Raw genomic sequence first — 26552 nt, 5'->3', positions numbered from 1 at the left:
CGGGAGAGAGGGGTCTTCAGCAGGTGGGGAGGGGGAGGCGCCTCTTCCTGCTCGAGCCTGCTGGAGGCACAGGCCACATCTGCACGGAAGGCGGGGTCGCTGCGCCGCCGCCCCCCACCGCACCGGCGCTTGCACAACCGGCCCGCGGCTTGCAGACACGCTCTGCCTTCTTTGCTTGGCCCCCACGCCGCCGACAGCCCGGACTCCCCGAGGATCTTGCATCCGGAAGGTGAGGTGAGTGTGACCACACCCGGTACGGAGGGGAAACTGAGGCACGGGGAGAAAAGGACCGGCAGGTAAGTGGACCGATGAATGGGTGGGTGGGTGGACTGCTGCATCTCAGAGGCCCCTGGTCCCCAGGACGCAGGAGCTGGGGCACCAACACGGGAGGTCCCAGGATTCTGCAGCCCTTGGAGATCTGAGTTGGAACCCCTAGTGAGCCTCTCCCTGAGATCTGCAGTGCCCAGCCTCAGGGGGCCTAGGAAGGGTCCTCTGAGTCCCCCCTCCCCCTCGGTTCGCAGGGGCCAGGCCGGCGTTATCAATCCCACAGCCCTTCCTAGGAGCCCCAGAGGGAGGGGTATTGGTACCACGGCCCCCATCTTCCGGATCCAGGTGTCCCTTCCGCACCCCCAACCCTGAGCCTGCGTCTGGAGGCCGCGCTCGCGTCACCATGGCAACCACAGTCTATTTTGCGCTGGGAACACAGCTCCGGCTGCAGCGCCCCCCGCCCACCCCTTATGAGAGTGGGGGGCAGAAGGGGCGGGGGTCGGCAGTGTGAAGGGGACACAAACCCTAGTGAGGGTCAGAGCCCTGGGACAAGCACAGAGAGACAGGGAGGTAGAGAGGCGCCTGGTGTGGAGGCGACAGCCGGATGCAAAGCCGGGCGGGGGAAGCGAAGGATGCAGACTGTGACAGAGACCCAGGAGATGCGGGGAAACCCTGGGAGATGCGTAGGGAGAACCAGGCCCGCGGGCTCCATTAGACACGGACCTGGAGGCCAGGGGCCCGTCCGGCACTAGGGAAGACCGAAATGCAGAGACCCCCCCCCCCAAAAAAAAAAAAAACGTGCAAAACCTCCATGCAGGCAGCACGTGGTGCCGACCGGGTCCTGCCCCCCCCAAACCCCCAGGACCCCTCATACCTCCCATACCCCTGCCCTCCCACCTCATCTCCTGCTTCTGAAATCTACCCCAAAGCCCAGCCAACTCCAGAGGATCCTAGGTGCCCACCCTCCAGCCCCAACCCCCACTGTCCTCTCAACCCCGTCTCCACCTGTGGACCCCCACCCCGCCCATTTCAGAGTTTCTAATCATTTCTGGTGGTCTCTGCACCCTTTCTCAACTGCCCTCCCTAGTTTCTGAGCCCCAGTTCTGACGGTCTCCACTCCTCTTTGCCCCACTGTCCCCCTCTGGGCCTGTTTCTTTGCATGGTCCTCCCATCCTGTATCATCTGCTGTGGGCTTCTAACTCCTTGCTGGGCATTTGTCTCTCTCTGTCCCCCTCTGATTCCCTGTCTCCCACAGGTAGCTTGATCCCCTCAGGTTCTAAGTCTTCCCCCCCCCCCCAACCATTTCCTATCCCACCTCAAGCCCCGTGTCCCCACCTCAGGCCGCATGTCCCCTTTCTCTGGACTCTTCAGTATCTCTGTCCCTTCTCTGGGCCTCTGGATCTTCTGCACTGTTCCTGCTATACCTGCAGGACCTCAGGTGGCATCTCACACTGGCACACGCAATCCACTGCATACCTGCCTTATTGGCCACAGTCCCCACCCCTGGGTGGCAGGGCTGGGAAGGCAACAGCAGGAGAGCAGAGTCTGGATCACAGGCTGGGGTACAGTGGGGCACCTCGTGCCTGCTTTCAGACTTCCCTGCTGGAGGAGGGTGTATTGCACGTGCACCTTGTGATGGGTGTAGGTGAGGGTCCGTGTGCACTGAGCGTGGGCCCACTTTTTAGTGGCTTTTGTTGTTTGTGTTTGTTCACTGTTTGTTTTTATTTTGTTTATTGCTCGGGTGGAACTTGGGGCCTGGGACACACTAAGCATGTTCTGTGCACTGAGCCGCACCTCCAGGCCTGGGGTCAGCTCTTGAGCTGTGTGTGGCCACTGAGCATCAGGATCTATCTTGTGTGCTGTAGGTGGAGATGTGTGGAGATACATGGCTTTGTGTGTGTGGACATGTATGTTGAGAGGGCATGATCGTTGTGACACCAGGCCCAGCAGCTGCTGGGTGTCTTGGTGCCCTGTGCTGTGTTGCTGTGTGCAAATTGTCTCAGGACTGTCAGGCTAGGGAAGTACTGGGTCTGGGAAAGCCTTGCATCTAACCATGTATCCTCTGTCCACACTGGAGGTGAAGACTGGTACTTAGGGGATGGGCAGAGACTGGGTGCATGTACATATAGCTGGGTGTCCCCCTTGCAGTCATTGGAGTTGTGCCTGTCCCAGGGGGTATAGTTTGAGGGGACAGTAAGATTCTGCGGCAGAGGGGGATGGTGGGTACATAGAGCCCATCCAGGGGCCAGCACCCAATGGAGAGTAGGAAGTATTGCTAGTTCAAAGGCACCCTTCCAACAGTTGAGGCCAAGGGTGCTATCCAGGAAGTGTGTGAGTCTATGGCTTGACAGGCAGATGGCACCTTGTGTGAAGCTGAAAAGGACACTGTCCCCCAGTTGGGCAGCCACATTAGGGCATGAATGCCTTGGGAAGGAGAACCCAGCTGGGCTTCAGCCTCTCAGCTAGGCCCCTTTGTGCAGTGCGCAATCTGCCCAATTATACATGGCAGCCTTCAATGAATGAAGGAATCCACATGGCTGTGTGCAGGAGCTACTCCTGGAAGGTGGGAGGATGAGGGGGTTGAAGAGGAGAGAGGAAGGGAGGGAGGGGAGGGAAAAGGAGAGAACTCAAATCTCTGTGTGGAGATTAAGCCATCAATATTTTATAGGTCTCAGTGTCTGGAGACCCAGGCTGAAAGCCCAGCCCTGTAGCTGAGGTGGGATGTTCTAGGCTGGAAAGGACTAGACTGACTGGAGCTCAAAGGGCAAATTGGACTCCCAAGTGGAAAGGGGTGGAGCTAGCTGAGGCAGATAATTCTTCTCACCCCCACTGCTAGCAGCTTGATTGACAGCATGTCCCTCAACGATGCACACCCACAAGGGAATAGGACAAATAAAAACACTTGAAGGATGTTTACTGAATGAATCCCACCCACCCTTCCTTCCCCATGCTCTGCCTTTGCTTTGTCCAGGCTTCTTTCATAATCCGATACATAGACCAGGCTCACCTCTGACTTACTATATAACCCAGGCTAGCCTCAAACTCATGATCCTCTTGCTTTACTTCCTGAGTGCCAGGATTACAGGTGTGCATCACCATACCCAGCCCCTTCATGAGTTTACAATTTCCCTCAACAAGTCTGTTTTACATGCATCACCCTTTTCTTAAGGAGGGAGGATGCCCAGTGGGCATGGGTCAGTTGGGCACCTGCAAAACAGCTGTGTCCCTCCCACTGTGCGGGATGACCGCCTGCCCTCCCTCATCTGGGAAGAGCATGTCTCTGAGCAGCTGTCCCTGGGTGACAGCTGTCAAGATCTTCTTCCTGAATAGGAGGCAGCTCAGGGAAGCTACCCAGAGCCCGCCTCTGCCTGCAGTCCCAGCTCTGAGCCACCCACCTCTCCTGCCTGCCCTTCCTCCCTGAAGGAGGGAGGCCGGGCATCCTCTCCACCCCCATAACCGCTCCTGCCCACTTGAGCAGACATGGCTTGGGCCTGCCTGAACTGTTGCCATAGAGATGGTAGGAAGACCTGCCCCTCTACCTCCTGACTCCTACCTCCCTCTTCCCCTCGCCCCCTCACCGTCTGTGTGTCCTCTGCAGCTGTAGACAGCAGTAAACACGTTCATGGGTGGAAACACCTGGCTGTGCCAGGCTCCAAGCTCCTTTGTGCAGGTGTCGTCTCCCAACTACCCAGTGCCCACCACCCTCATTCAACTTCACAGACTGGGCCGCCAGGCCTGGGGTCCGGCTTATGTAAGAAGTGTTGGGCAACTGGGAAGTGCGGGTGCTGCAGGATGACCCACCCTGCCACCCAACTGACACTGGGAGAAGGAGAGACAGAGACATAACTAAATACAGGAGACAGGACAGACGGGCATTTGGGGAGCTGAAGGCCATGTGGGTGGGTTGTCAACGAGAGGCGCCTGTGCCCACTCCCTGGGGAACATCTGGCAGAGGGAGCATGGTGGGTTGAGGAATGTGGACGCTAAACACCCTACTAAGTGCAAACAGGGGCTCCCACTCCAGAGCTACCTCCTCCTGCTAATGGCTTTTCTCTTCTCTCTTCCTCCCTCCGCTTCTTTCTCCCCCTCTCCCCACCTTCCCACCCGTGTCCCGCCGGCCCTGTCTGCTTGCTTGCTCTGCCTGCATCCCACACTGGCTCTTCCTTCCCACCTCTCCTCCCCTCCCTCATTTCTGCACCCCGCTGCACCCCTACTCCTCCCCCTCTCCAGCCTTCGCAGCCTGGCGGCCCTGCCCGCACCATGCCGGCCCTGCTGCTCCTCGGGACCGTGGCGCTGCTGGCTTCGGCCGCTGGCCAGGCCGGGGCACGCCCGTCCAATGCCTCGAGCGCCGCGGCTGCCCCCGGCCCGCTGCCCGCGCTGCTGGCTCACCTGCGGCGCCTGACCGGGGCGCTGGCAGGCGGCGGGGGCGCGGCGGGCCCGGCCGCCAACAGCACGCGGAGCAGCCCCGCGGGTGCGAGCGGCTCCGGCGGCTCGGGAGCGGCGGCCAGGGCGCCCCCGCCTGCCGAGCTCTGCCACGGCTACTACGACGTCATGGGCCAGTACGACGCCACCTTCAACTGCAGCACCGGCTCCTACCGCTTCTGCTGCGGCACCTGCCACTACCGCTTCTGCTGCGAGCACCGCCACATGCGCCTGGCGCAGGCCTCCTGCTCCAACTACGACACGCCGCGCTGGGCCACCACGCCGCCGCCGCTGGCCGGGGGCGCGGGGGGCGCGGGGGGCGCGGGCGGGGGCCCCGGGCCCGGCCAGGCCGGGTGGCTGGAAGGAGGCCGGGCCGGGGGCGCGGGGGGCCGCGGGGGCGAGGGCCCCGGGGGCAGCACGGCCTACGTGGTGTGCGGGGTCATCAGCTTCGCCCTGGCCGTGGGCGTCGGCGCCAAAGTGGCCTTCAGCAAGGCGTCGCGTGCGCCCCGAGCGCACCGGGAGATCAACGTGCCCAGGTGCGTGTGTGGGCGGGGGGCGGGGCCTCGGTGGGCGTGGTCGGCGTGGGCGTGGCCGCCGACCCAGATGGCTGGACCAACGTAAAGCCCGCTTGCTCAAACAATAGAAGCTCGGTTGAGAGAACTCAGGCCCTCATTTATTCAGCAGATGTTCCTCTTTTTCCCCTCTTTATGCTGGTTATCTGGCTAGAACTCAGGACCTCCCTTCTCTCTCATTGAGCGCCGCTCAATGCTGGCGCTCCACTTCTGGTTTTTTGGTGGTTCATTGGAGATCAAAGTCTCACCATCTTTTCTGCCCGGGGTTTTCGAACCGTGAGCCTCAGATTTCAGCATCCTAAGTGGCTAGGGCTACAGGAGTGAAGCACAAATATTTTTAAAAGCACTTTTCGTGCGCCAAGAGCCAGGGGTACACACAGGGTTGAGCAAAACAAACTCCCAACCCTTCTTGCCAAGCCCAAGTCTGCACCTTGCGAGCTTTGTGACACTGGGGAAGTTATTTAACCTCTCTGTGCCTCCCTTTTCTTGCCTGTACAATAAGGGTGCTAACAGCCCCGACCCATTCGGATTGTAATGAAGGCAGAGTTGATTCGTGTAATCCTGGTACATGGTTAAGCGCTCATTAAATATTTGTGGAAGAATCAGTGAGCAAGTATATGAAAATTTTAGATATGGGTAACTCAGGAAGAACATAAAGCAGCGTAAGAGCTTTAGAGTGTAAGGGGTGGGATGCTAGTTTAGTCTAATTGGACCATATAAATGTCCAAACGGATAACTGGGGTAATTCCAGGAAGAGGCCACGGCATGTGCAAAGGCTGCAGCGGTCCGTTTGCAGGACACGAATAAGGCTGGCGAGGCTGCCGCAAGCGGGTGAGCGGTGGGGAGGAACAGGCAAGGGTTAGGCGGTGAGAAGGGGCAAGCAGGGGCTAGGGGCCTGCCAAGGGAGGCTTGCAACCCGGGCATGATGCGCTGAATAAAGAGGAGTGAAGTCTGCGTGAGAGGACGAATGGGGACTCTATCGCCACGAGGAAAGCTTCAAAGGGAACCTGAATGGGGTCCCAGGGACTCGGTGCGGGGTTCAGAGATGAGAATGTGGAGGGGCTGGGGTCCCAGCCGGAAGTCTGGCTTGGAGAGGGCTGCACTGGAAGGAGAGTGGCCAAGGCGGGCAGCCGAGCTGAAAGACAGCTTCTTCCAAAGGAGGGAGCAGGTGAGAAGTCTTTCGTCCCTCTTCCCACGCCCAGTCCTACACCACTGACTACCCTACTGCCCTCTTTAGGGCCCTGGTGGACATCCTGAGGCATCAGGCAGGGCCTGGGACCCGCCCCGACCGCGCCCGAAGCAGCTCCCTGACCCCGGGCCTCGGGGGATCCGACAGCATGCCCCCCAGGACGCCCAAGAACCTCTACAACACCGTGAAGCCCTCTAACCTCGGTGAGTAGGAGGCATGGCTGACGCCCAGGACGGGGCCACGCCCTATCCTCACCGGCCCCACCCTCCGGGATGGCCCCGCCCGCCCCACGCTGCGGCGCCCCTGGTGGTCACGCCCACTTCCCCAGGTCCCGCCCCTTCCCTTTTGGCTCTGCCCTCCCGAATGGCCCGCCCCAACCTTCGGTTCCAGGATTCCCCGCTTTTCCTGGCAGGCCGGGCCTCCCCCTGGGCCTTTAGCGGCTGGAAAGGGTCTGCTCTGGTTAGAAGAGGAAGGCTTCCCTCAGGGGCGTGTTTGAGCAAGGGCGGGAGGATGACCGGAGCTACTGAGTACCTGGAAGCTCTGGGTGATGGGCACAGCTTTCTTTCAAGGCCGCCAGATCTGAGCCCCGGGAGAGAGGGTAGACATGTGGGGCCTTGGGCGCCAGGCTGAGCTTTGCCTTGGCACGGAGAGCAATGGGGAGCCACGGGAGTGCTTAGAGTAGGGGACCAGCGCAGTCAGGAGTGAGAGAGGATCCCAAGGAGAAGGAGGGGGATGAAGGGAAAGAGAGACCTGGGAGGAGGCTAGGGAGATAATCCAGATGCTGGGGGTAGGGGGAGGGAGGAGCTGAGCTTGAATAGTGGTTGGTGAGGAAGAGCCGTGAGAGCTGAAGGGGGGTCCAGGGAGTGAAGAGGGGGGAAGGGGATCCCAAGCAGCACAGGCCAAGGAAGGCTCTGCCTGCTCATCAGGCCTCTGAGAGGAGTGACTAGAGGGGAGAAATGGGAGATCAAGCTGCAGGTGCCACTCCCATGTTCCACTGTGTCCCATGGGTGAGGGCCAGCTGTGGGAAGGATGTGAGCAGTAAGGGCAGAGACTGCAGTGGGTCTGACTTTGGGGATAGGCTGACAGGGTAGTGCTCTCCAGGGAGGAGTGAATGTGGGGGTGAAGGGGCAGGAGATGGCAAAGAGACCCTGACCTCTAGCCTAGGTGTGGGGTGGATATGGGGTCAGTCTAGTCACCAGACGTGAGTCTATGCTCGCACATACACCCTGCAAGCCTTTGGCCTCAGTTTCCTGAGTGTTACAGGTGGTGCGGGTTGAAATGGGAGATCCTGGGGGAGAGGGGGAGTTGAGCACCAAACCAGGGTTTTCCTAGCAGTCATGCCAGCAGGGACAGCGATGACAGTGATATCGCCTCCCTTCTCGGTCCCTCAGATAACCTCCACCACAACTACCTGCACCTCAACGTCAACAGTCCCAAGCACCATGCCGCCACTCTGGGTACGCAGAAGCCGGGGGCCTGCAGCGGCTGGGGAAGCAGGGCCTCCCCACCCTGCTGAAGGTGACCCAACCAGGTGCTAGGTGGAGCCTGTGAAAGACCTGTGAGCCCCTGCTCATGGTGGATGGTCTGGCTGGCCAGCAAGGCAACCTAGTGTCCTTGAAGGACACCAGAAGTCATCTCTCCTCACCCAGGCTGGGTGAGGACATGGGCCATGTGCCCCCCAGCCTGGGGCAAAGACTCGGGGTCCCCATATTGGAAAGTGCTTTCCTTCCAAAACAACAAACCTGTCTAGGATGGAAGAAGTAGAGGGACCCTGAAATTATGAGGCTTTGACAGGCTGGAACACCAGGTTTCTAACTCCCCCAGGGGCTGGGGCTGCATGCTTGAGTCTGAAATGAGAGGGCTGGGATTGAAGGTCTGAGGGAAGAGGACTGGGTTCTGGACTCCTGGGTCTGAAGGAGGAGAGGAGCTGGGGCCTGATCTCCTGGGTCTGAGTGGGGAGGACTGGGGCCTGGTCTCCTGGGTGTGAGGGAGAAGGAGCTGGAGTTGGACCCCTCCTCTGAGGCTGGAGAGGCTTCCCTGACCTGGTCTGCCTCCTCTGCTCCAGACTGGCGGGCCATGCCACCGCCCAGCCCCTCCTTGCACTACTCCACACTGTCCTGCTCTCGATCCTTCCACAACCTCTCCCACCTGCCCCCATCCTACGAGGCTGCTGTGAAATCGGAGCTCAACCGCTACTCCTCCCTCAAGAGGCTGGGTGAGTCGAGGGAAGGTGACCTTGGGGGTCTGGCGCCAGGCAGGAGGGTCAGGACCATGGACAGTAACCTGCTGGCCCTCGAGAAGTTTAGCTCCTTCCTCTCCAGGGCTTTTCTCCAGGTTTGTACCAGAATCATTTGAACTTATTTTGTGTCAGAACCACCTGGCTGGGTTTCAAAAACATGTAAATATATACATAATTTCTACCGTCAAGTCCTATTGTACTCTTTAGGACTTGTACTCAACCTTAATAGCTACAACTTAACCTCCAAGTCCCTCACTTCAGAGGTGGCTAAACCCAAGAACCAGCCCAACAGCAGTCTTCATGGTTCTACATGTCTCAGCCTTCCTAAACAACAAGCTGGCCTCATTTTCAGACATTCTCCCCCTCAAGATGGCAAAGATTATCCCAAGATTTTTTATTTTTTTTGAGGCCTGCCTGGCTATGTAGGCCAGCTGGGATTGTAGGCATGTGTCACCAAGTCCAGCTGCCTCAAGGATTTTTTTTTAAGCTACCATTCTACCAGCTTAGTATCCTGAGAGAGTATCCTGAGTGTGTTTACAGTTCGCTAGTTAGCGTGGGCCTCATAGTGGTTCTGACTGGTCAGACTCTGGGGCGGGCTGCCCAGGGTGGGATGTGGGGAGGCCTTCGGCTGGCACAGGACACACACACACACACACACACTGGCCCTCTCCTCCCGCAGCCGAGAAGGATCTGGATGAGGCCTACCTGAAGCGGCGGCACCTGGAGATGCCCCGTGGAACGCTGCCCCTGCACGCTCTGCGGAGGCCAGGCACAGGAGGCGGTTACCGCATGGATGGCTGGGGAGGCCCCGAGGAGCTAGGCCTGGCGCCTGCACCCCACCCACGGCGGGTCATGTCCCAGGAGCACCTGCTGGGTGACAGTCGGGCCTCGCGCTGTGAGTTCACGCTGCCCCGTGCGCGCCTGGTGTCCCAGGAGCACCTGTTGCTGTCCTCACCCGACGCCCTGCGCCAGAGCCGTGAGCACCTGCTGTCACCCCCGCGCAGCCCTGCGCTGCCTCCCGAGCCCCCCGCCCGGGCCAGCCTGGCTGCCTCGCACTCCAACCTGCTGCTGGGGCCCGGAGGGCCACCCACCCCACTGCATGGCATGCCACCACCCTCAGGCCTGCTTGCCCACCATCACCACCACGCCCTGCACGGCTCCCCCCAGCCCACCTGGATGTCTGACGCGGGCGGGGGTGCGGGCACGCTGGCCCGCAGGCCACCCTTCCAGCGCCAGGGCACCCTGGAGCAGCTGCAGTTCATCCCCGGCCACCACCTGCCCCAGCACCTGCGCACGGCCAGTAAGAATGAGGTGACTGTCTGAGGTGGGGTCCGGGCAGATCCCCTCAACCCAGCCAGGATCCTACCCGCAGGCCCCCATCCAGGGGCCTGCCACCCAGAGGGGTCCTTGGACTGGAGACGAAGCCTCCTTCAGGATCACTGCAGACAAGATCCTCCTTCTAGTACTGTTTGCACCACGCCTCCTTCCCATGAGGTCATCACAGAGGAAGGGGCCTGCCTGGGAGGCCATCCCTGGAGGCTACGACATCACCACAGACGGCTTCCCTGTGGTGCCATTGCAGACAATGCCTTGTCCCACGCCATCTTCCCACAAGACAGAGTCCATCCTAGATGTGGCTGCAGAGACCAACCTCACCCTGCAGGTGTCAGCTTGGCATCACCATGGGAGATGTCACCTGATGCCATCCCTTCAGACAAAGCCATCTCCCCTGGGGGAAACGCCCTGCCAGCTGGGTTCCCTCTGCAGATCTGCCTCCTCTCCGCCATGCCTTCACAGGCCTCCACCCCTCCCTGTGATGACATCACCAGAGAAGGTGCCTTGCCCTATGACGCCATCAGAGGGATTGTACCTCTTCCTGTGATGTCATCGGCAGACACACCACACCCCTGGGGACATCTCCATGACGACTTTTCTGCAATGTCACCCCTGGGTGTCATCCCCGTGGAGAGGACACCAGGAGACACCTCCACTGTTGTGACCTGTGAGGAAGGGCCTCCACGTCCACAGTCACCTGGGAAGATGTCACATGCTGTCTGAGGAGTATCAGCACGGGCGGGCTGACACAACCAGCTGTCTGCAGGTCGGTGGTGATGCCCATCCATGCTGATATCCTCGCCAGGAGTTTCCACTTCAGAGGAAGTCACCCTGTCCCCAGAGTCCTTGCATTGTCCCACCATGATTTGGGTTGGAAGCTTATTTCCCTCCCTAGGGATGTCTTCCAGACCCTTTGAAGGGAGGTTGGCCTTAGGGTCCTGCACTGTGTGGTGATTCCTTGGGGATAGTTCCCGTGGAAGGACTTCTGCTCCAAGATCATTCTCTGCCCACCAGGCTCCTTAAAGTCCTGGGACTCGTGGTGCCCCAAACGCTGGCATCACTTCTTTCTGCCATATCTAGAGACATCATGATCAGCAGCAGCCCTATGGACAAAGTCCTAACCTCCTCTTAGAAAGGAAGGGTCAGGGTGTGTGTGCTACTGACCCTCAATGGCATCATCAATACCACTCAGTGTCACCACTCGTGGTGGCACTGCACTTGGGGACAAATGTTAACTGTGTCACTTCCTGGGAGCACCTAGAGTGTCACCCTCCCTCTTCCAGGATTTACCATGACTGACGGTGATTCCTTCAACCATGACACCGTCATCTCCCCCAAATCCATGACAGCTGTGGTGTTGGTGTTATCTCCTGGGATTCAGTGTGGACAGTGATGTCTTTCCCTTCCAGAATTTGTTTATTCTATCAGGACTCCTGAGGACTGACGATGTACGCTTCCCAGAGTTCCTCCAGCTGTGACGTCCTCACCGCCTAGGCGACATCACACACATCTTCAGGCCCAGGTCCCCCACGGCTATGACATCATCGCTTCCCATGATGCATTGTAATCACTGCGTCCTCACCTCCCAGGACCCCTAAGAGCCAGTGGTGTTGTCATCTCCTCAGACCAACTTCAATCACAGTGTCTCCATGTCCCAGGATCCATGTGAGCCAATCATGTCCCCACCTCCCAGGGCCTACATCAGCCATGGTGTCCTCCCCTTCTAGGAGCCATGAGAGCCAAGACTGTCCCCATCCACTGGGACCTGCCATCACCACACCAGGATCTAGGACAGCTGGAGGTGTTGTCATTTCCCAGGGTCCATTTCAGCCATGGTGTCCTCACCTTCCAGGATCCACTGCACCCGTGCCATAACCTACCAGGAATCTCCATCGTAGGGACCAAATGCCATGGCAGGCTAGGAGAGGGGTGGCACTTACAGTTGTCCCCTCAGGGGAGCCAGCACAACATGCCATTTTCCCTTCCCTCAGATGAACCAGGCTGGAGTCCGATGTCCCCACAGACTCTGGGTCCTCCTGGGTTGTGTCACTGCCTCCCTCCTGAGCTGAGTGAAGGCCTGGATCAGTTCCACACAGACCTGGCCTTTGCCAGGGTTCTCTCACCCACTGGCGAGGACATCCAGGCTCTTTCTAAGAAGCCCACTGCTCCTCACCAGCCATCCATCCCATTGGTGACAGGGTCAACTCTGTGACCTCTCATAGTAACCAGAGGTGGGGCTGGCCAGCCATTGGATAGCATCACTGCCCCTTGCCCAATTCCTGGCACCTGACCCCCTCCTGGGATCAGAGCTCGCTGGCTTGGGCCACACTCTCCTCAGAGGACACCCCTGGCCCTGGGGGAAGGGCCAGCAGCTGATAACCCAACCCACATGGAGCCTTTAGCACTGCCCTCTGCTGGCCTAGTCCTTGGGGCAGGTATGCCTGACAGCCATGGTTTCTGCAGGAGCCAAGGAGGCTCCTCATCCCTCCCCCCAACATACCAGGGAGTGCCAGGGTGGGGGGGGGTTCAGGGAGTCCCCAAAGCCCAGCACACAATTTGTCCCCAGTTCTTTGTATATAGCCATGTTGCAGGGGGCGGCCATTCCCCACTCTTAAAGGGCTACATGCCCCCCCCAGCCCCAAGGGCAAGGTGTGGGGGGGCCTCTTCTTCCTCCCCTGGGCCGCCCCTCCCTCTTCTGTCTCCCCTCAAATACTGGCCCCTTAGCTTATCTTTTCTTGTCAGAGCCTGGAGCAGATAATGGCTGGAGGCTCTTAACACACTGAGGAACTCCCCATCCACCCAGGCCTGGCCTAGCTTTTGGTCTCATTGCTGATGGCTGATGCCATGGGCTACCTCGTCCCTTCTAGGGTCTCCCACTGTCCATCAGGTGGTGGCCAGCCCAGAGGAGCTGGCTGGAACAGCCGTCCATGCCTGGGTGCAACCCCTATGCTTTCCGCCCCCACGGGACACTCAGCTTTCTCCAACCCCCGGAATCTGGGGTGTTCCTGGCCAAAGCTTTTGTACACCCTCAACTTGACCTCTCCCAGGCTGGGTTTGGGACTCTGGGTGCCAGCCCCACCCTCCACTCACTGGGTACAGGCTGCCCGCCCTTAGGGCCTTGGCCTCTTTATCTCAAGCCATAGTGAGGAGAGGTCTCAAGGTGGCCTAGTAGGCTATGCTGCTCCGTCCACCTCCATGCTTCCAGACCTGGGGTCTGGCCTCCCCTTCGATGCTTCCAGAGCTGAAGTCTGGCCCTTTGAGTCTTCCCCTGCCCCCAATATGTCCACATGAACATGCACATGTACACGCACACCCTGGCATGCCGGCGAGACGCTTCTGGCTGGGGGCCACAGAAGGGGTGTCACAGTGATAGGGACAGACCAGAGGACCCTCCACAACTCTGTCCCCCTCTCCTTACCCATCCCTTTCCAGTCTTCTCTCTTAACACAGGTCCCTAACCCTGAACTTCCCGGTGAGGACAGCCAGAGGGGCTGTGAATTGCTATTTTTTTTTTTTAAATAAAGACATTTTCCTGACTTGCGGTCCCACGTTTCCTGCAGGGAAAGGAGGGGTGCCCTCCCACCAGTGTGCAGTAGGGAATAACCAGGGCCACAGCATGCTGGCCAGTGGCTACCACTGGTCTCCAGGGGCCTCAGAGATTACCACATTGAGGGGAGGGCATAGAATGTGCTTGTGCCTTGTGGGATAGACTGGCTCTGTGCCTCAGGCTGGCCTCTAACTCACAATCCTCCTTTTGCCAGCCTCCCAAATACTGGGAGCACAGACAGTGATCTGTCTCAAAGCCTGGCTGCAAAGTATAACAGGGAGAGAAGGTGCCTTCCCTAAAGGACTGGTTTGATGCCTATTAGGGAAGTTCTTCCTCAGGATGACTAAATAATTTTTTGTTTAGTCATCATTCTGCAAAGAAAACTAGAGAGGGGGCTGGCACCAGTGGCTCATGCTGGTAATCCTACTCAGGAGGTTGAGCTCTGAGGATCACAGCGTGAAGCCAGCCTGGGCAGGAAAGTGAGACTCATCCCCAATAAACTACACAGCTCCAGAAGTTGAGCAAAACACAGCTCAGGGACGGTTTCCAGACCCTGAGTTCAGGCCCCAAGACTGGCAACAAACAATAAATAAAATAAACTGGAGAGGGGGTAAGAGAAGAGTGGTGTATGGGAGATGAGGGACTGGGTTTGGTGATACATGCCTATAATCCCAGCACTCAGGAGGCTGAAGCAGGAGAATCAGTCACAAGTTCAAGGCCAGCATGGGGTAAATAATGAAATTGTCTCAAAAAGAAAGGCAGGAGGGGTACTGAAGATGAAACACTGGGCTGTGGGGTGATGGATGGGGGCCAGAGGCCATGGCTCCTTGTCCAAGGAGAGGACTCACGTGTGTTAGTATTTTATTTCCTCTTATGCAAGCTGATGGTTTCCACAGAACCAATGGACAGCACAGCCAGTCCCTGCTCTTGGGCTGCTCAGAGCCATGGAAGTCCCTCAGTACTCCCACCAGCCCATCACCCCATGTCCCAGCAGCCAAGTGTGCCTTGACAATGAAAGAGATGGTTATGCGGAGACTTAGGCTGCAGAAGGAGAGGCCAAATGAGCACTCCGGCGCAGTCAAACGCCATTTGCAACTTTATGCTTCCTTCCAATTTCCTTCATGCCAACCTTTTTTTTTCTTTTAAACTTCAAGTTTTCCTATATATGGTAGCTCTATAACCTGCTTTCTGCATCTGACAATTCAAGAGTGTGTGTCATTGTACATATATTTAACTTACATCTACCCAATTATATTCTCTGCAGGAAGATAGAAGTGGGAATTTGAGAATCAGCTTTGTGCCAGGGGCTCACACCTGTCATCCTAGCTACTTGAGATCTGAGGACTGTAGTTCAAAGCCAGCCTAGGCAGGAAAGTCTGTGAGGCTTTTTATTTCCAGTAAACCAACAAAAAGCCTGAAGTAGAGTTGTGGCTCAAATGATACAATGCTAGCCTTAAACACAGAAGCATAGGGACAGTGCTCTGGCCCAGAGTTCAAACCTCAGGACCAGCACCATAAAAGAGTCAGCGTTCTCAGCTTAAGGAGTTTAGGGGTCAGCTGCATGAGAATGATGGTACCTTCCACCTGTCTATATTCCTTGGTATGGTACAATCCAAGACTTTGTTATATGAGAGCAGCTACAGCACCAGGCGCTGATGGCTCATGCCTGTAATCCTAGCTACTCAGGAAGTTGAGATCTGAGGAACGCAGTTTGAAGCCAGCCCAGGCAGAAAAGTCCCCACGAGCTCTCATCTCCCGTTAATAACTCAAAAACTGGAAGTGGAGTGTTGGGAGCCAAACCAGCAGCTAAATTCTTCCTGACCTCTGGCTGTGTTTTCAAGGATGTGCAAGGACATGGCTTGATGGAAAATCGTAAATGCTTTACTATGTCTGCCATGAGTCCATTCTTATGTTAACCAACCTCATGCTGTCTTAGCTATCATCAGGTATTGCTAACTCCAAGCCTATGCTATTTCCTGGTTTTCAAACTGCATATAAGCTGGAAGTTAAGAATAAACATGGCTGCAGTCTTGAGTTACAATCTTGAGCTGCAGACCTCCCATACCCCATCTTTGCCTCTTATCTATTTTCTCTTGTCTTGTATTTTTCCTTTTCTTTAATCCTCACCCCCCTCAGTCAGGATTCCCTTTTCACTGCCAGCTGGCTCCAGCAGAGAGGCACCAGTAGTAGAGTGCTAGCCTCAAAAGAGCTCAGAGACAGTGCCCAGGCCCTGAGTTCAAGCACTACAAACAACAAAAAAGAAAAAAGCAGCTACAGACAGTATGTTTGAAGGCTCTTGGTTGTTGTTGTTCTAAGAGGGAGGTCAGAACCTGCATATAAATTCTCTGCACAGAAGCACTGCAATTCTCCAGGGCACAGAGAGGCTTCTGCTCCCCAGGCTGGACTGTACTTTTCAGCGGGACTTTTGGGAGCCCCATGAAATACTGGTTATTCCATCAACAACACCCTGGGTTAATGATACAGAGGGTCCTTGACCACTCCCCAATGCTTTTCCCCTCGAAATATCCTTTTGCACCTCTGAAGTGTTGCATTAAGTAAAAATAAAGTTTAGAGGGGGCTGGGAATATGGCCTAGTGGCAAGAGTGCTTGCCTCATATACATGAAGCCCTGCGTTTGATTCCCCAGGACAACATATATAGAAAATGGCCAGAAGTGGCACTGTGGCTCAAGTGGCAGAGTGCTAGCCTTGAGCAAAAAGAAGCTAGGGACAGTGCTCAGGCCCTGAGTCCAAGCCCAGGACTGGCAAAAATAAAGTTTAGATTTAAATGTAGATGTGCTAGCTACACCTGCCCTCCCCTCACGGAGCTTGTGCCCAGGGAGAGAGGGGAGGAAGGAGTCTCTCTTCTCTCATAGAGCAAGGCCCGGGTTAGCTGTCTGTATCTTCACTGCCCAGAGCCTTTACCCACCAGCCAGTCACTCCATTTATGGTTAACAAGGGAAGAACTACCTCCCCTCCCAACCATACACCCACACACATTGCGCTGTGCCTGGGCTGGGGCAGGGTGGGCCTTGCCTTTCTCTCTCTGTAACCTAACACTTGCTTCGTTTCCAACTCTGCAGTGTCAGTAAACACAGCCTCTGCACAGCTATTCTTAACCTGTGCCTGATGGGTGGGCCCGTGAACTCCTCATTTCTAGGCCAGATGTGCGCACTTGCTTTGAAGTTCACTTCTGCTTACTCTTGTATTCAGAAGGATCCTTGAGTTCACAGAGCTGTAAGGAGGTGTCAACCTTTTGATAAAGTCTCTGGTTCATTTCCAAAAAATATCCATACTTCTAGTTGGGTCCAAGTAGCTCACAGCTGTAACCCCAATGACTTGGCGTGCCAAGCTGGGCCCTTCAGATGAGAGCTGCATCAAGGTGACTAAGGTGGCCATGGTCTCTGCCGTCGAGCACACCCAGAGTTATGCCATTGCCGGGGGCTTTGCTCAGGTCCCCAAGGTTCACATCTCTTCTGAGGAGCCCCAGGAACCCAGTCAGCACTGCAGGAGCGTGTGTAGAACCATCCATTGAGACCCTCATTATGAACTACTTCACAGTGGCCATGGAAGAGGGGTTGTGATTGCAGAGAGGTGGCATATGGTTTGGGCTCCTGAAACCAGCTGCTCACCTGTTACTTTGAATAAATTAGAATAAAGTGGAGGAGGAGGAGGAGGAGGAGGAGGAGGAGGAGGAGGAGGAGGAGGAGGAGGAGGAGGAGGAGGAGGAGGAGGAGAAGAAGAAGAGGAGGAGGAGGAGACTGACTAGAGCTAAGCATAGCTCTAGTCTATATTACATGCCTATAATCCCAGCTACTCGGGAGGCAGAGGTAGGAGAATCACTGCCCAAGGCTGGCCCACAAAAGGCCCTATCTGAAAAACCAACCAGGAAGCAAAAGGACTTGGTGGGAGGGGACAAGTACAGCTCAAGTGCTAAGTGTGAGGCTCCGAGTTCAATCCCCATCCATCCTTTTTTAGACTATGTAGCCTATGTAGGCTGTGTAGTCCGGGCTGGCCTCAAACTTGAGATCCTCCTGCATCAACCTCCCAGGTACTGAGATTACAGGTGCATGAGTACATGCACGTGCATGCACACGCATGTGTACACACACCAGCCAGATGATACTTTTTTTGACTTTTGGTGGTACTTGGATTTGAACTCAGGGCTTCACATTTGCTAGGCAGGCACTACCACTGATCCATGCCTTCAGACTCAGGTGATACTTTTCTAATTTCATTCTTCCTTTGATATTATTACCATTTGCACACAATCCCCTCCCCCTCAAGAAATAGAATCTAGTACTTCTGGGCTGGGAACATGACCTAGTGGCAAGAGTGCTCACCTCGTATACATGAAACCCTGGGTTCGATTCCCCAGCACCACATATATAGAAAATGGCCAGAAGTGGCGCTGTGGCTCAAGTGGCAGAGTGCTAGCCTTGAGCAAAAAGAAGCCAGGGACAGTGCTCAGGCCCTGATTCCAAACCCAGGATTGGCAAAAAAACCAAAAAAACAAAAACAAACAACCTAGTACTTCTGTCAGATTCTCAGTGACACTAATGATTCTAATAACTGGAAAACCCCACAATTTTTAAAAGCTACAGCATATTCTGTTCTATGGGAGCCATAAAAAATTTTCTCCCATATAAATTTCTGCCTCACAGCAGACATTTGGATTTTTGCAAAATACAAGCAACACTCTGAACTGGGTGCTGGTGGCTCAACTTTAAAAATCTAGCTACTGGGGCTGGGAATATGGCCTAGTGGCAAGAGTGCTTGCCTCCTACACATGAAGCTATCGGTTCGATTCCCCAGCACCACATATATGGCCAGAAGGGGCACTGTGGCTCAGGTGGCAGAGTGCTAGCCTTGAGCGGGAAGAAGCCAGGGACGGTGCTCAGGCCCTGAGTCCAAGGCCCAGGACTGGCAAAAAAAAAAAAAAGAAAGAAAAAAAAAAGAATATAAAAATCTAGCTACTAAGGAGGCAGCCCTGGCAGGAAAGTCCATGAGATTCATATCTCCTATTAAGCACCAAAAAGCTGTAAGTGGAGCTGTGGCTTGTGGTAGGTGCTAGCCTTGAGCAAAAGTTCAGGGACAGCGCCAAAGCCCTGGGTTAAAGCCCTAGGACAATAATAATAATAGCAGGAACATCTTTTGTAAGCCACTTGATGCATGGGGGGGGTGGGGCAGGCAGGGTCTGATTATATAATCCAGAGCCATTCAATTAATTCTTTTTTTTTTTGCCAGTCCTGGGCCTTGGACTCAGGGCCTGAGCACTGTCCCTGGCTTCCTTTTTGCTCAAGGCTAGCACTCTGCCACTTGAGCCACAGCGCCACTTCTGGCCATTTTCTGTATATGTGGTGCTGGGGAATTGAACCCAGGGCCTCATGTATACGAGGAAAGCTCTCTTGCCACTAAGCCATATCCCCAGCCCCGCAATTAATTCTTTACCATGACCTCCCAGGACATGCAGGGCTAAGTCAAGGGTCTAGAGCATTTTGGAGACTTGTTAGATGATATCATCTATAACAAAGGCACAGATGAACATGTATGGGGATGTCAGAATGCCCACTCATACCCTGCCATCAGAGAACATGACCTGTTCTGCCTTGATGGGCATCAGAGGTGGTTAAGAAGTGTGTGTGTGTGTGTGTGTGTGTTTGTCAGTCATAGGGCTTGAACTTGGCCTGGGCAGTCCCTGAGCTCTTTGGCTCAAAGTTAGCACTCTACCACTTTCAGCCACAGTTCCACTTCCTGTTTTTGAGTGGTTAGTTGGAGATAAGGGTTTCACTGGGACTTTTCTGCCTGGGCTGGCTTTGAACTGCAATCCTCAGATCTCAGCCTCCTAGGTAGCTAGGATTTTTAACCCAATGCAAGGTCTCTGCATCCAGGGTTCCAACATTTGCATCTGCCACTAGAGGGAGTCCTGGGCCATTTAAAAGCATCCATAAACAAGCAGAGCCCTTCCCACCCAGGCAAGAACAAAATAAAAAACCAAGGCATGTACCATGGCTGAGAAAGGACCACTGTATATAAACAACTACTATGTTCTCCTTACCCCTCACAGCTCAAGTCCTCTACTAGCCTAGGTTCTGGCCAATCCTGCTGCTTGCTTCTCTAAACCCACTTAAGCACAATTGCTTCCCCAGGCCTTTGCACTTTGTTTCCTTTGCTGGATGCTTTTCTCCTAGACCTTCCAAATGGATGCCTAGTCCAAATGGATGCTTCCTCCAGAAGGCCGCCTCCAAACAGTCAAGGCAAGACAGCAGCCAGGAGGCCTGACAATATTCTCATCCTCAACCTACTCACATGACAGTATAAACTTGACTATACTTGCTACCTGGCTACCCATGAGGATGGAAGATCTGTGAAGGCAGGAGCTTCCTTGCTTTTGCTCTCTGTTGTGTCCCAACAACATCTTGTAGCCATACGGTAGGTGAATGAATTCAGGGATCCACCTGCATAAGGATCATGGAAGATCAAACATGTGCATAAATTTGAAAGGGGGCTGGGAATGTGGTTAAGTGGTAGAGTACTTGCTTAACATGCACAAAGCCCTGGGTTTGATTCCTCAGCACCACATAAACAGAAAAAGCTGGAAGGGGTGCTGTGGCTCAAGTGGTAGAGTGCTAGCCATGAGCAAAAGAAGCTCAGGAATACTGCCCAGGCCCTGAGTTTAAGCCCCAGGACTAGCAAATAAATAAATAAATTAGAAAGGGAGGCACCTGGCATACCACAGTACACATGTATTAAGAACCACATGTGATAACACTCTTCTCTTTCTTTGGATCACTTCTTGTTTTTGCTTTATGAGATGTCTCACTATGTGGTCCAGGCCAGCCTCAAACTCATGATCCCTTTGCCTTAGTCTCAAGAGTGCTAGGAGTACAGGTGTGTGCTACCTTACCCAACTTTTAGAGGGATTTCTGAAATAGACCTCTGTCCCATGGTCAGCTCTGTTTTGTCAAAGCTGGGGTCTCCGAGGAAAGTCACTTGACCTCCACCTCCCTTATTTTCCTTGCCAGTTAAACAGGACAGCTCACCCTAGGGTAACACTTTTAGATCAGGTGGGTATATGCTCACGAGTAGTCAACTGCCTACCATCTGACTCGTATTTCGGTTCTGCTGTAGATTTCTTTTATACCAGCCTCTTAAACTTTTCCATGAGGCTGGGACCCCATGGGACCAGCTGTTTGGGGTGTCTTTCCAAGGTCTGTGACCAAGTTAACTTAAATATAACTGCTTCTGTCCACAGCTGGAAAGTTTTGCAAACTAGGACTTGCTTTGGCTTGCTTTTGCTGGGCTCTGGGGCTGCATGGGCGGGCACCCTTTCTGTTCCTCTGTAGGACCCTCTGACCCACGGACCTGAGCCATGCACCCATGCGCACTTGGAGGCCAAGTGCTGCTGGGTCCGCCCCCTTGGTCCTCTCCAGAAGGTGGGCCAGGGAGCTTCAGGAAACTGAGGGACAGTTGTTTATGTCGTTGTTTGTTTTTAACTAAAGATGGACCCCTTTCCAGACACCTGCGTCTGTCTCCCACAGAGAAAGGGCCTAGCTGGTTCGAGGCAAGGAGTACACACACTCCGTGCCTTTGGGAAAGCCTTGACTTTATGCTGGCATCCCGGGGATCCTGGGGCCCATCTACGCAGAGGGAAACCCAGGCCTGGCACGGGTCAGAAGTTACACACTGCAGGGCCAGGTGGAAAGACAGGAACTTCCAAAGGACAGGGGTCAGCACAAAATGGCGCCTCCTAGAAAAACACAGTCGGACATCCGGCAGGCACCACAAGTCAGGGGCGGGCACCAGTTCAGTCACCTAAACGCGTGCGCGCAGACGCACGCATATTAATGCAGCCGCGCTAAACTAGGTCCCCATTGGTCACTCTCCATCCCTGCCCGCCCGCTGGGTCGCTTTCCCCGCCAAAGACTGGTCTGGGGTAGACAGCGGTTCTCGGTCTCTATTGGGCCTGGACCCTTCCATCAGGCATTTAAACCCCCACAAGGCCCCGCCCTTCCCGCCCCGCCCGGTCCCCTCGACCGTTAATCGCGTGCACTTCCTCCGCGTCGGGGAGCGCGCGGGCCTGGCCGTGGCGGCGTCTCATTCAAACGGCCCAATCAGCGACGTCCTCTGCCGATTCCCTCCGTCTCCACCTCCGGCTCCTACGCTCTCCGGGCCCCCTGACGGCCCCCAGACGGCCCCTCCTGGCCCCCTGCCCGGCCCCCGCGCTCCCCACAGCCACCACCGGCGTCTCTCGCCTCCCCCCCGCACCCTGGGCGCCGGAGTTACAATGCCTGAAACGCCAAGGCGCATGTGCGCTGACGTCTCGCGGCGCCGCGCGCCCGAGGGGCGTAGCCTACGGAAAGCAATAAAAGGGCAGTGCTGCGCGCGCGGCCGGCTGAGAGCGGCCGGGCACGGGGTGGGCGGAGCGGTGGGCGCAGTGGGTGTCCGAGGCAGTAGGAAGCCGAGCGGGTCCGTCTGGGCCGCAGCGGCCGAGGTTAGGCTCTCTCTCTCCCCTCTAGCCCCAGCCGGCTGTCCGGAGAGCTCTGGAAGGGGGCCGGGGGGACCCGCCCCCGGCCGGCCGCAGTCATGGTGAGCGCAGGGGGCCGGGCGCGGAGGGGCGGTCGGGGACCCTAAAGAAGGAGGCGGAGACCCTGGAGAGGTTGACAGGCCCGCGGGAGGTCGTAGGCCCGGGAGGAGCCAAGGCCTCCCCACGGCGGCCCCACAGCGGCCCCATGGAGGCCCGCGGATGTCCAGGCCAGCAAGGCCTGCGGCGCTCGGGGGCGACTCTGGGAGCCTCTTGGCCCGCCCGTGGGCGTTACCGGGCACTAGACGCCCCGCCGCCATTTCTAGCCCCGAGCCGAGTTTTGAGGATGGTTTTTGCCTGGCTAGGCGGGAACGGGGACGTGCTGGGCCTCCAGGGGGCCTCAGGGGGCCTACAGGGGGCTGAACAGGAACCATTGGGGGCCCACGAAGGGCTGAGGGCTGTCTGAAAGGATTTAAGGAGCTAAATGGAGCTTATCCAGAACCCGCCTCGGAGACCTGCCTCGAGTCTCCTGGCTGAGGGTGTGGGAGCCCAAGAGTGGTTGACAGCCTGGGGACCTTCAGGGCCAGGACTAGGGCGGAGCCACGTCTACCCACCGCTCACCTCGCCTTCCTCCCACCATGCCCAGAACTCCAACGTAGAGAACCTGCCTCCCCACATCATCCGCCTGGTGTACAAGGAAGTGACCACCCTGACCACAGACCCACCTGATGGCATCAAGGTCTTTCCCAACGAGGAAGACCTCACCGACCTGCAGGTCACCATCGAGGGCCCTGGTGAGTGTGGCTTGAGATGGGGCGGGCCTCTGTCGTCTGCTCTGGAACCAGCAAGAAAGCTCAGAGGTTCCCCTTACAACCCTGACACCATCACAGGAGCCCAGGCACAGTGCTCGCCTGCCTCGTGTTGTGCATGGCTGGCCACTTAAAACGCATTAATATGGCCTTTTCCCACAAGTTTGGAGATGTTCCTGGTTATGAAAAAAACGCCACTGGGAATCTCACCTGGGCTGGGGTGAGGCTGTCAGGTGTGGCCTCTGGACCTGGCGATGAGGAAGAATTAAGTAGGAGTGGGAAGAGAGCCCAGGCAGTTGGAAATAGCCTCAGTAAAGTTCTGGAGGGTGGGACCACACAGAGATCTGAAAATCCCTCCTGTGTGTCACTCTGGGGCATAGCAGGGCACCCGGTAGCATGGTTGGGGAGCACCTGGCAGTCAAAGGATTATATGTGATTGTATCCTGCAGGATGACCAAGAATCTGGTTTTATGCAAATTAGTTCTCTTGTCACCTGAATTTCTAGTCAGCTAAGCCTGTGAAAGAAGAAAGGTGTTGGGTGGGGTGCATGCAGTTCATGTGACAGCTACTGGGATTCACCTCCTGCCCCATTGATGTTTGACATAGGACCCTGAAGATGGGAAGGCAAAGCTCCCCAGGAAGTCCCAAGATAGGCAGATGGACCTGGGTGCTTTGCAGGAACAGAAGAAAGTAGTTACTAGAGTGAAATCATCTAAGGATTCTAGGCCTCTAAGGAACTTGGAAAGAAGTTGGTGTAGAGCTTTGGTAGGGATATGGCAGTTCACTGCAAAGTTTCAGTTGACCTGGTGGAGCAGCTACAGACTAGTTGAGAAGCCACACTTAGATGTGGGGTCAGATTAAAAGAGGGCCTGGGGGCAGCTGACTGGGCTGCTGATGGGCTGGATTTGGGAATTATGGTGAGTATGACAGCCATCCATAGTTCCCACATCTTACTGTCCAAGCAAGTTGGTGAATGAGAGCTGTTTAATGGGGGATAAAGTGTTGAAGGACTTGTCACCAGGACTGTGTGATTATTTGTTCAAGAGATAAATGGGCACTTGGATTCCTACTTCCTGGAAATGGTGTATGCCTGGGCAGTGCTTGACTAGAAAATGGGCATCTCACAGTGGAGGACAGGTGAGGCTGTAGTGGTCAGGACCTATCTCTGAGGCAGGGTGAAGTGGTGTGACCTTGGGACTTCAAGAATCCCCCAGCGTGGTACAGACACTTGTAGCCAGACTGTGGAGGGCTTTGGGCTCTATAGTATTCTGGATTCTTCTTAGCCTAGTCTTCCCTCTCTCCACTACAGAGGGGACCCCATACGCCGGAGGTCTATTCCGTATGAAACTCCTACTGGGGAAGGACTTTCCTGCCTCCCCACCCAAGGGCTACTTCCTGACTAAGATCTTCCACCCAAATGTGGGTGCCAATGGTGAAATCTGTGTCAACGTGCTCAAGAGGGACTGGACTGCTGAGCTGGGCATCCGACACGTCCTGCTGGTGAGTTCCACCCTAGGCTTCACCTCTTCCTCTGGGGATCCCAAGTAATGAGTGAGCCCGAGTCTTATTCTCTTCAAATTCAATCTGCAAGGCTGGGAATGTGGCTTAGCAGTAGAGTGCTTGCCGAGCCCGGGTTCAATTCTTAAGCACCACATACACTGAAAAAGCTGGAAGTGGCACCATGACTCAAGAGGTAGAGTGCTAGCCTTGAGCAAAAGGAAGCTAGGGACAGTGCTCAGGCCCTAGGACTGGCAAAAAAAAAAAAAAAATCAATCTACAAGGGGTAGAGTGCTGCTTACCTGGCAAATATGAAGCCTTAAGGTTCAGTTCTTTTTTTTTTTTTTTTTTTTGCCAGTCGTGGGGCTTGGACTCAGGGCCTGAGCGCTGTCCGTGGCTTCCTTTTGCTCAAGGCGCTAGCACTCTGCCACTTGAGCCACAGCGCCACTTCTGGCCGTTTTCTGTATATGTGGTGCTGGGGAATCGAACCCAGGGCTTCATGTATGGGAGGCAAGCACTCTTGCCACTAGGCCATATCCCCAACCCTTCAGTTCAGTTCTCAATACTTAAATGGGTTGGTATTCACACAGGTTCCCAACTTTCCTGGAAAATGCTGAGTTAGTGCTGAGCACTGACCACTGCTATGCAGGGTCCAGAGACACTTTGCCATTGGCCAGCGGATTTGAACAGTAGGACAAGTCTGGCAGGTAGACAGCATTGTCTAGTTAGAGGCTCTTTTTTGTTGTTGGTTGTGGAGCTTGAACTCAGTGCCTGGGTGCAGCTGCCCCTGAGCTTTTTCCCTTAACTACCATTTCAGCACTTTGAGCCACAGCGCTACTTTTGGTTTTCTGGTAGTTAATTGGAAGTTAGGTCTCAGGGACTTTCCTGCCCTGGCTAGTTTCAAATAGCGACCCTCTCAGATCTTAGCCTCCTGAGTAGCTAGAATTACAGGCATGAGCCACTGACGCCCGGCTAGAGGCTTTTTCTTTTTGTAAGCTGTGATAATTTGCATCATTACTTTCATTGCTCTGAAGTACAGAATTTAGCCATTCTTTTTGGCAGTTAACAAGGTTGATGTCTTGATTCTGGATTGTTCTCTACTAGTTTTCTCAGGGACGGTTTTGCTCCCTGGGGACATTTTCATTGTTAGGAGGCGTTTTTGGTTGTCACTGCTGGCAGTGGCATCTTGTGGGCCAGGAGTTGTGCTCAGTGTCATGATGCCCCCACAGGCCCAGTGTTCCTGAAGTAGACATCCTGGTCTCTGCCATACTTCAGTCTCTAAAGGCCACCTAAAGCATGTAGGTTGCCTGCTGCCTTCCCACTCCTCACACAAGCTTTTTTTTTTTTTTTTTTTTTAAACTCAATTCCTAATGAGCCCCTAGGGCAGATGGTAGGGAGGGCAGGGAGTTGAGGTTTCCTTCAGAGCACTGGGAAAGAATGAGCTCTACAGTAAACAGACCCCAAATCCTACATACCTCTTTCCTGTTCTATTTTCTCTGGAGTGGCTTGTCAGCTAAGGTACACCTGCTCCCACTGGTGCTGGGACTGCTGGCTGATGGGCCTGTCAGAGCTCTGCTCAGCCAGGAAGAGTTAGCTGGGTTAGGCCATGGGCTTGCCAGCTACAGAGCTCTGCAGGTTCTGGGTCCCCTCTGACCTTTCCACAGACCATCAAGTGCCTGCTGATCCACCCTAACCCTGAGTCTGCACTCAACGAGGAAGCTGGCCGCCTGCTCCTGGAAAACTATGAGGAGTATGCTGCCCGGGCCCGTTTGCTCACAGAAATCCACGGTGGTGCAGGCGGGCACAGCAGTGGAAGGCCTGATGCCAGCCGGGCCTTGACCAGTGGTACTGCGGCTTCTTCCACTGACACCATGGTCCCTGGGGCCCTTGGAGGAGCGGAGGGTCCCATGGCTAAGAAGCATGCAGGTGAGCGAGATAAGAAGCTGGCGGCCAAGAAAAAGACGGACAAGAAGCGGGCGCTCAGGAGGCTGTAGTGGGTTCTTCCTCCCACCCCTGACCCAACTCTTCCCCCACTTGTTCCTTCCCTCCCACTCTGTCTCTAAGTTATTTAAATTATGGCTGGGCTGGGGAGGGCTGAGGGGGGCACTGGGACCTGGATTTGTTTTTCTAAATAAAGTTGGAAAAGCAACTTC

At 55.4% G+C, this 26552-nt stretch overlaps 2 protein-coding genes across 3 annotated transcripts; both read left to right on the top strand.

Annotated features, from left to right (window-relative positions):
* The first annotated feature begins 33 nt into the window (after positions 1 to 33).
* Shisa7 (shisa family member 7) lies at positions 34 to 13738 on the top strand. Its single transcript, XM_048369445.1, has 6 exons — positions 34 to 234; positions 4498 to 5225; positions 6499 to 6653; positions 7842 to 7907; positions 8516 to 8665; positions 9369 to 13738. The coding sequence occupies exons 2-6, from the start codon at positions 4528 to 4530 to the stop codon at positions 10010 to 10012; spliced, it is 1713 nt and encodes a 570-aa protein (XP_048225402.1). The 5' UTR covers positions 34 to 234; positions 4498 to 4527; the 3' UTR covers positions 10013 to 13738.
* Positions 8987 to 26552, top strand: Ube2s (ubiquitin conjugating enzyme E2 S). Of its 2 annotated transcripts, none has more exons than XM_048369447.1 (4): positions 8987 to 8992; positions 22740 to 22887; positions 24212 to 24402; positions 26064 to 26552. In XM_048369447.1, exons 1-4 carry the CDS (start codon positions 8990 to 8992, stop codon positions 26391 to 26393), a joined length of 672 nt encoding a protein of 223 aa, XP_048225404.1. In that variant the 5' UTR covers positions 8987 to 8989; the 3' UTR covers positions 26394 to 26552. The 2 variants fall into 2 exon arrangements, with proteins under 2 accessions (XP_048225404.1, XP_048225403.1); XM_048369446.1 differs by lacking the exon at positions 8987 to 8992 and adding an exon at positions 21952 to 22158.

Source organism: Perognathus longimembris, chromosome 20 (genome assembly GCF_023159225.1).
Source record: "Perognathus longimembris pacificus isolate PPM17 chromosome 20, ASM2315922v1, whole genome shotgun sequence".
In the NCBI taxonomy this organism is placed as follows: Eukaryota; Metazoa; Chordata; class Mammalia; order Rodentia; family Heteromyidae; genus Perognathus; species Perognathus longimembris.
Note: the sequence above shows the minus strand (reverse complement) of the source record. Positions and strands in the feature narration are given on the sequence as shown.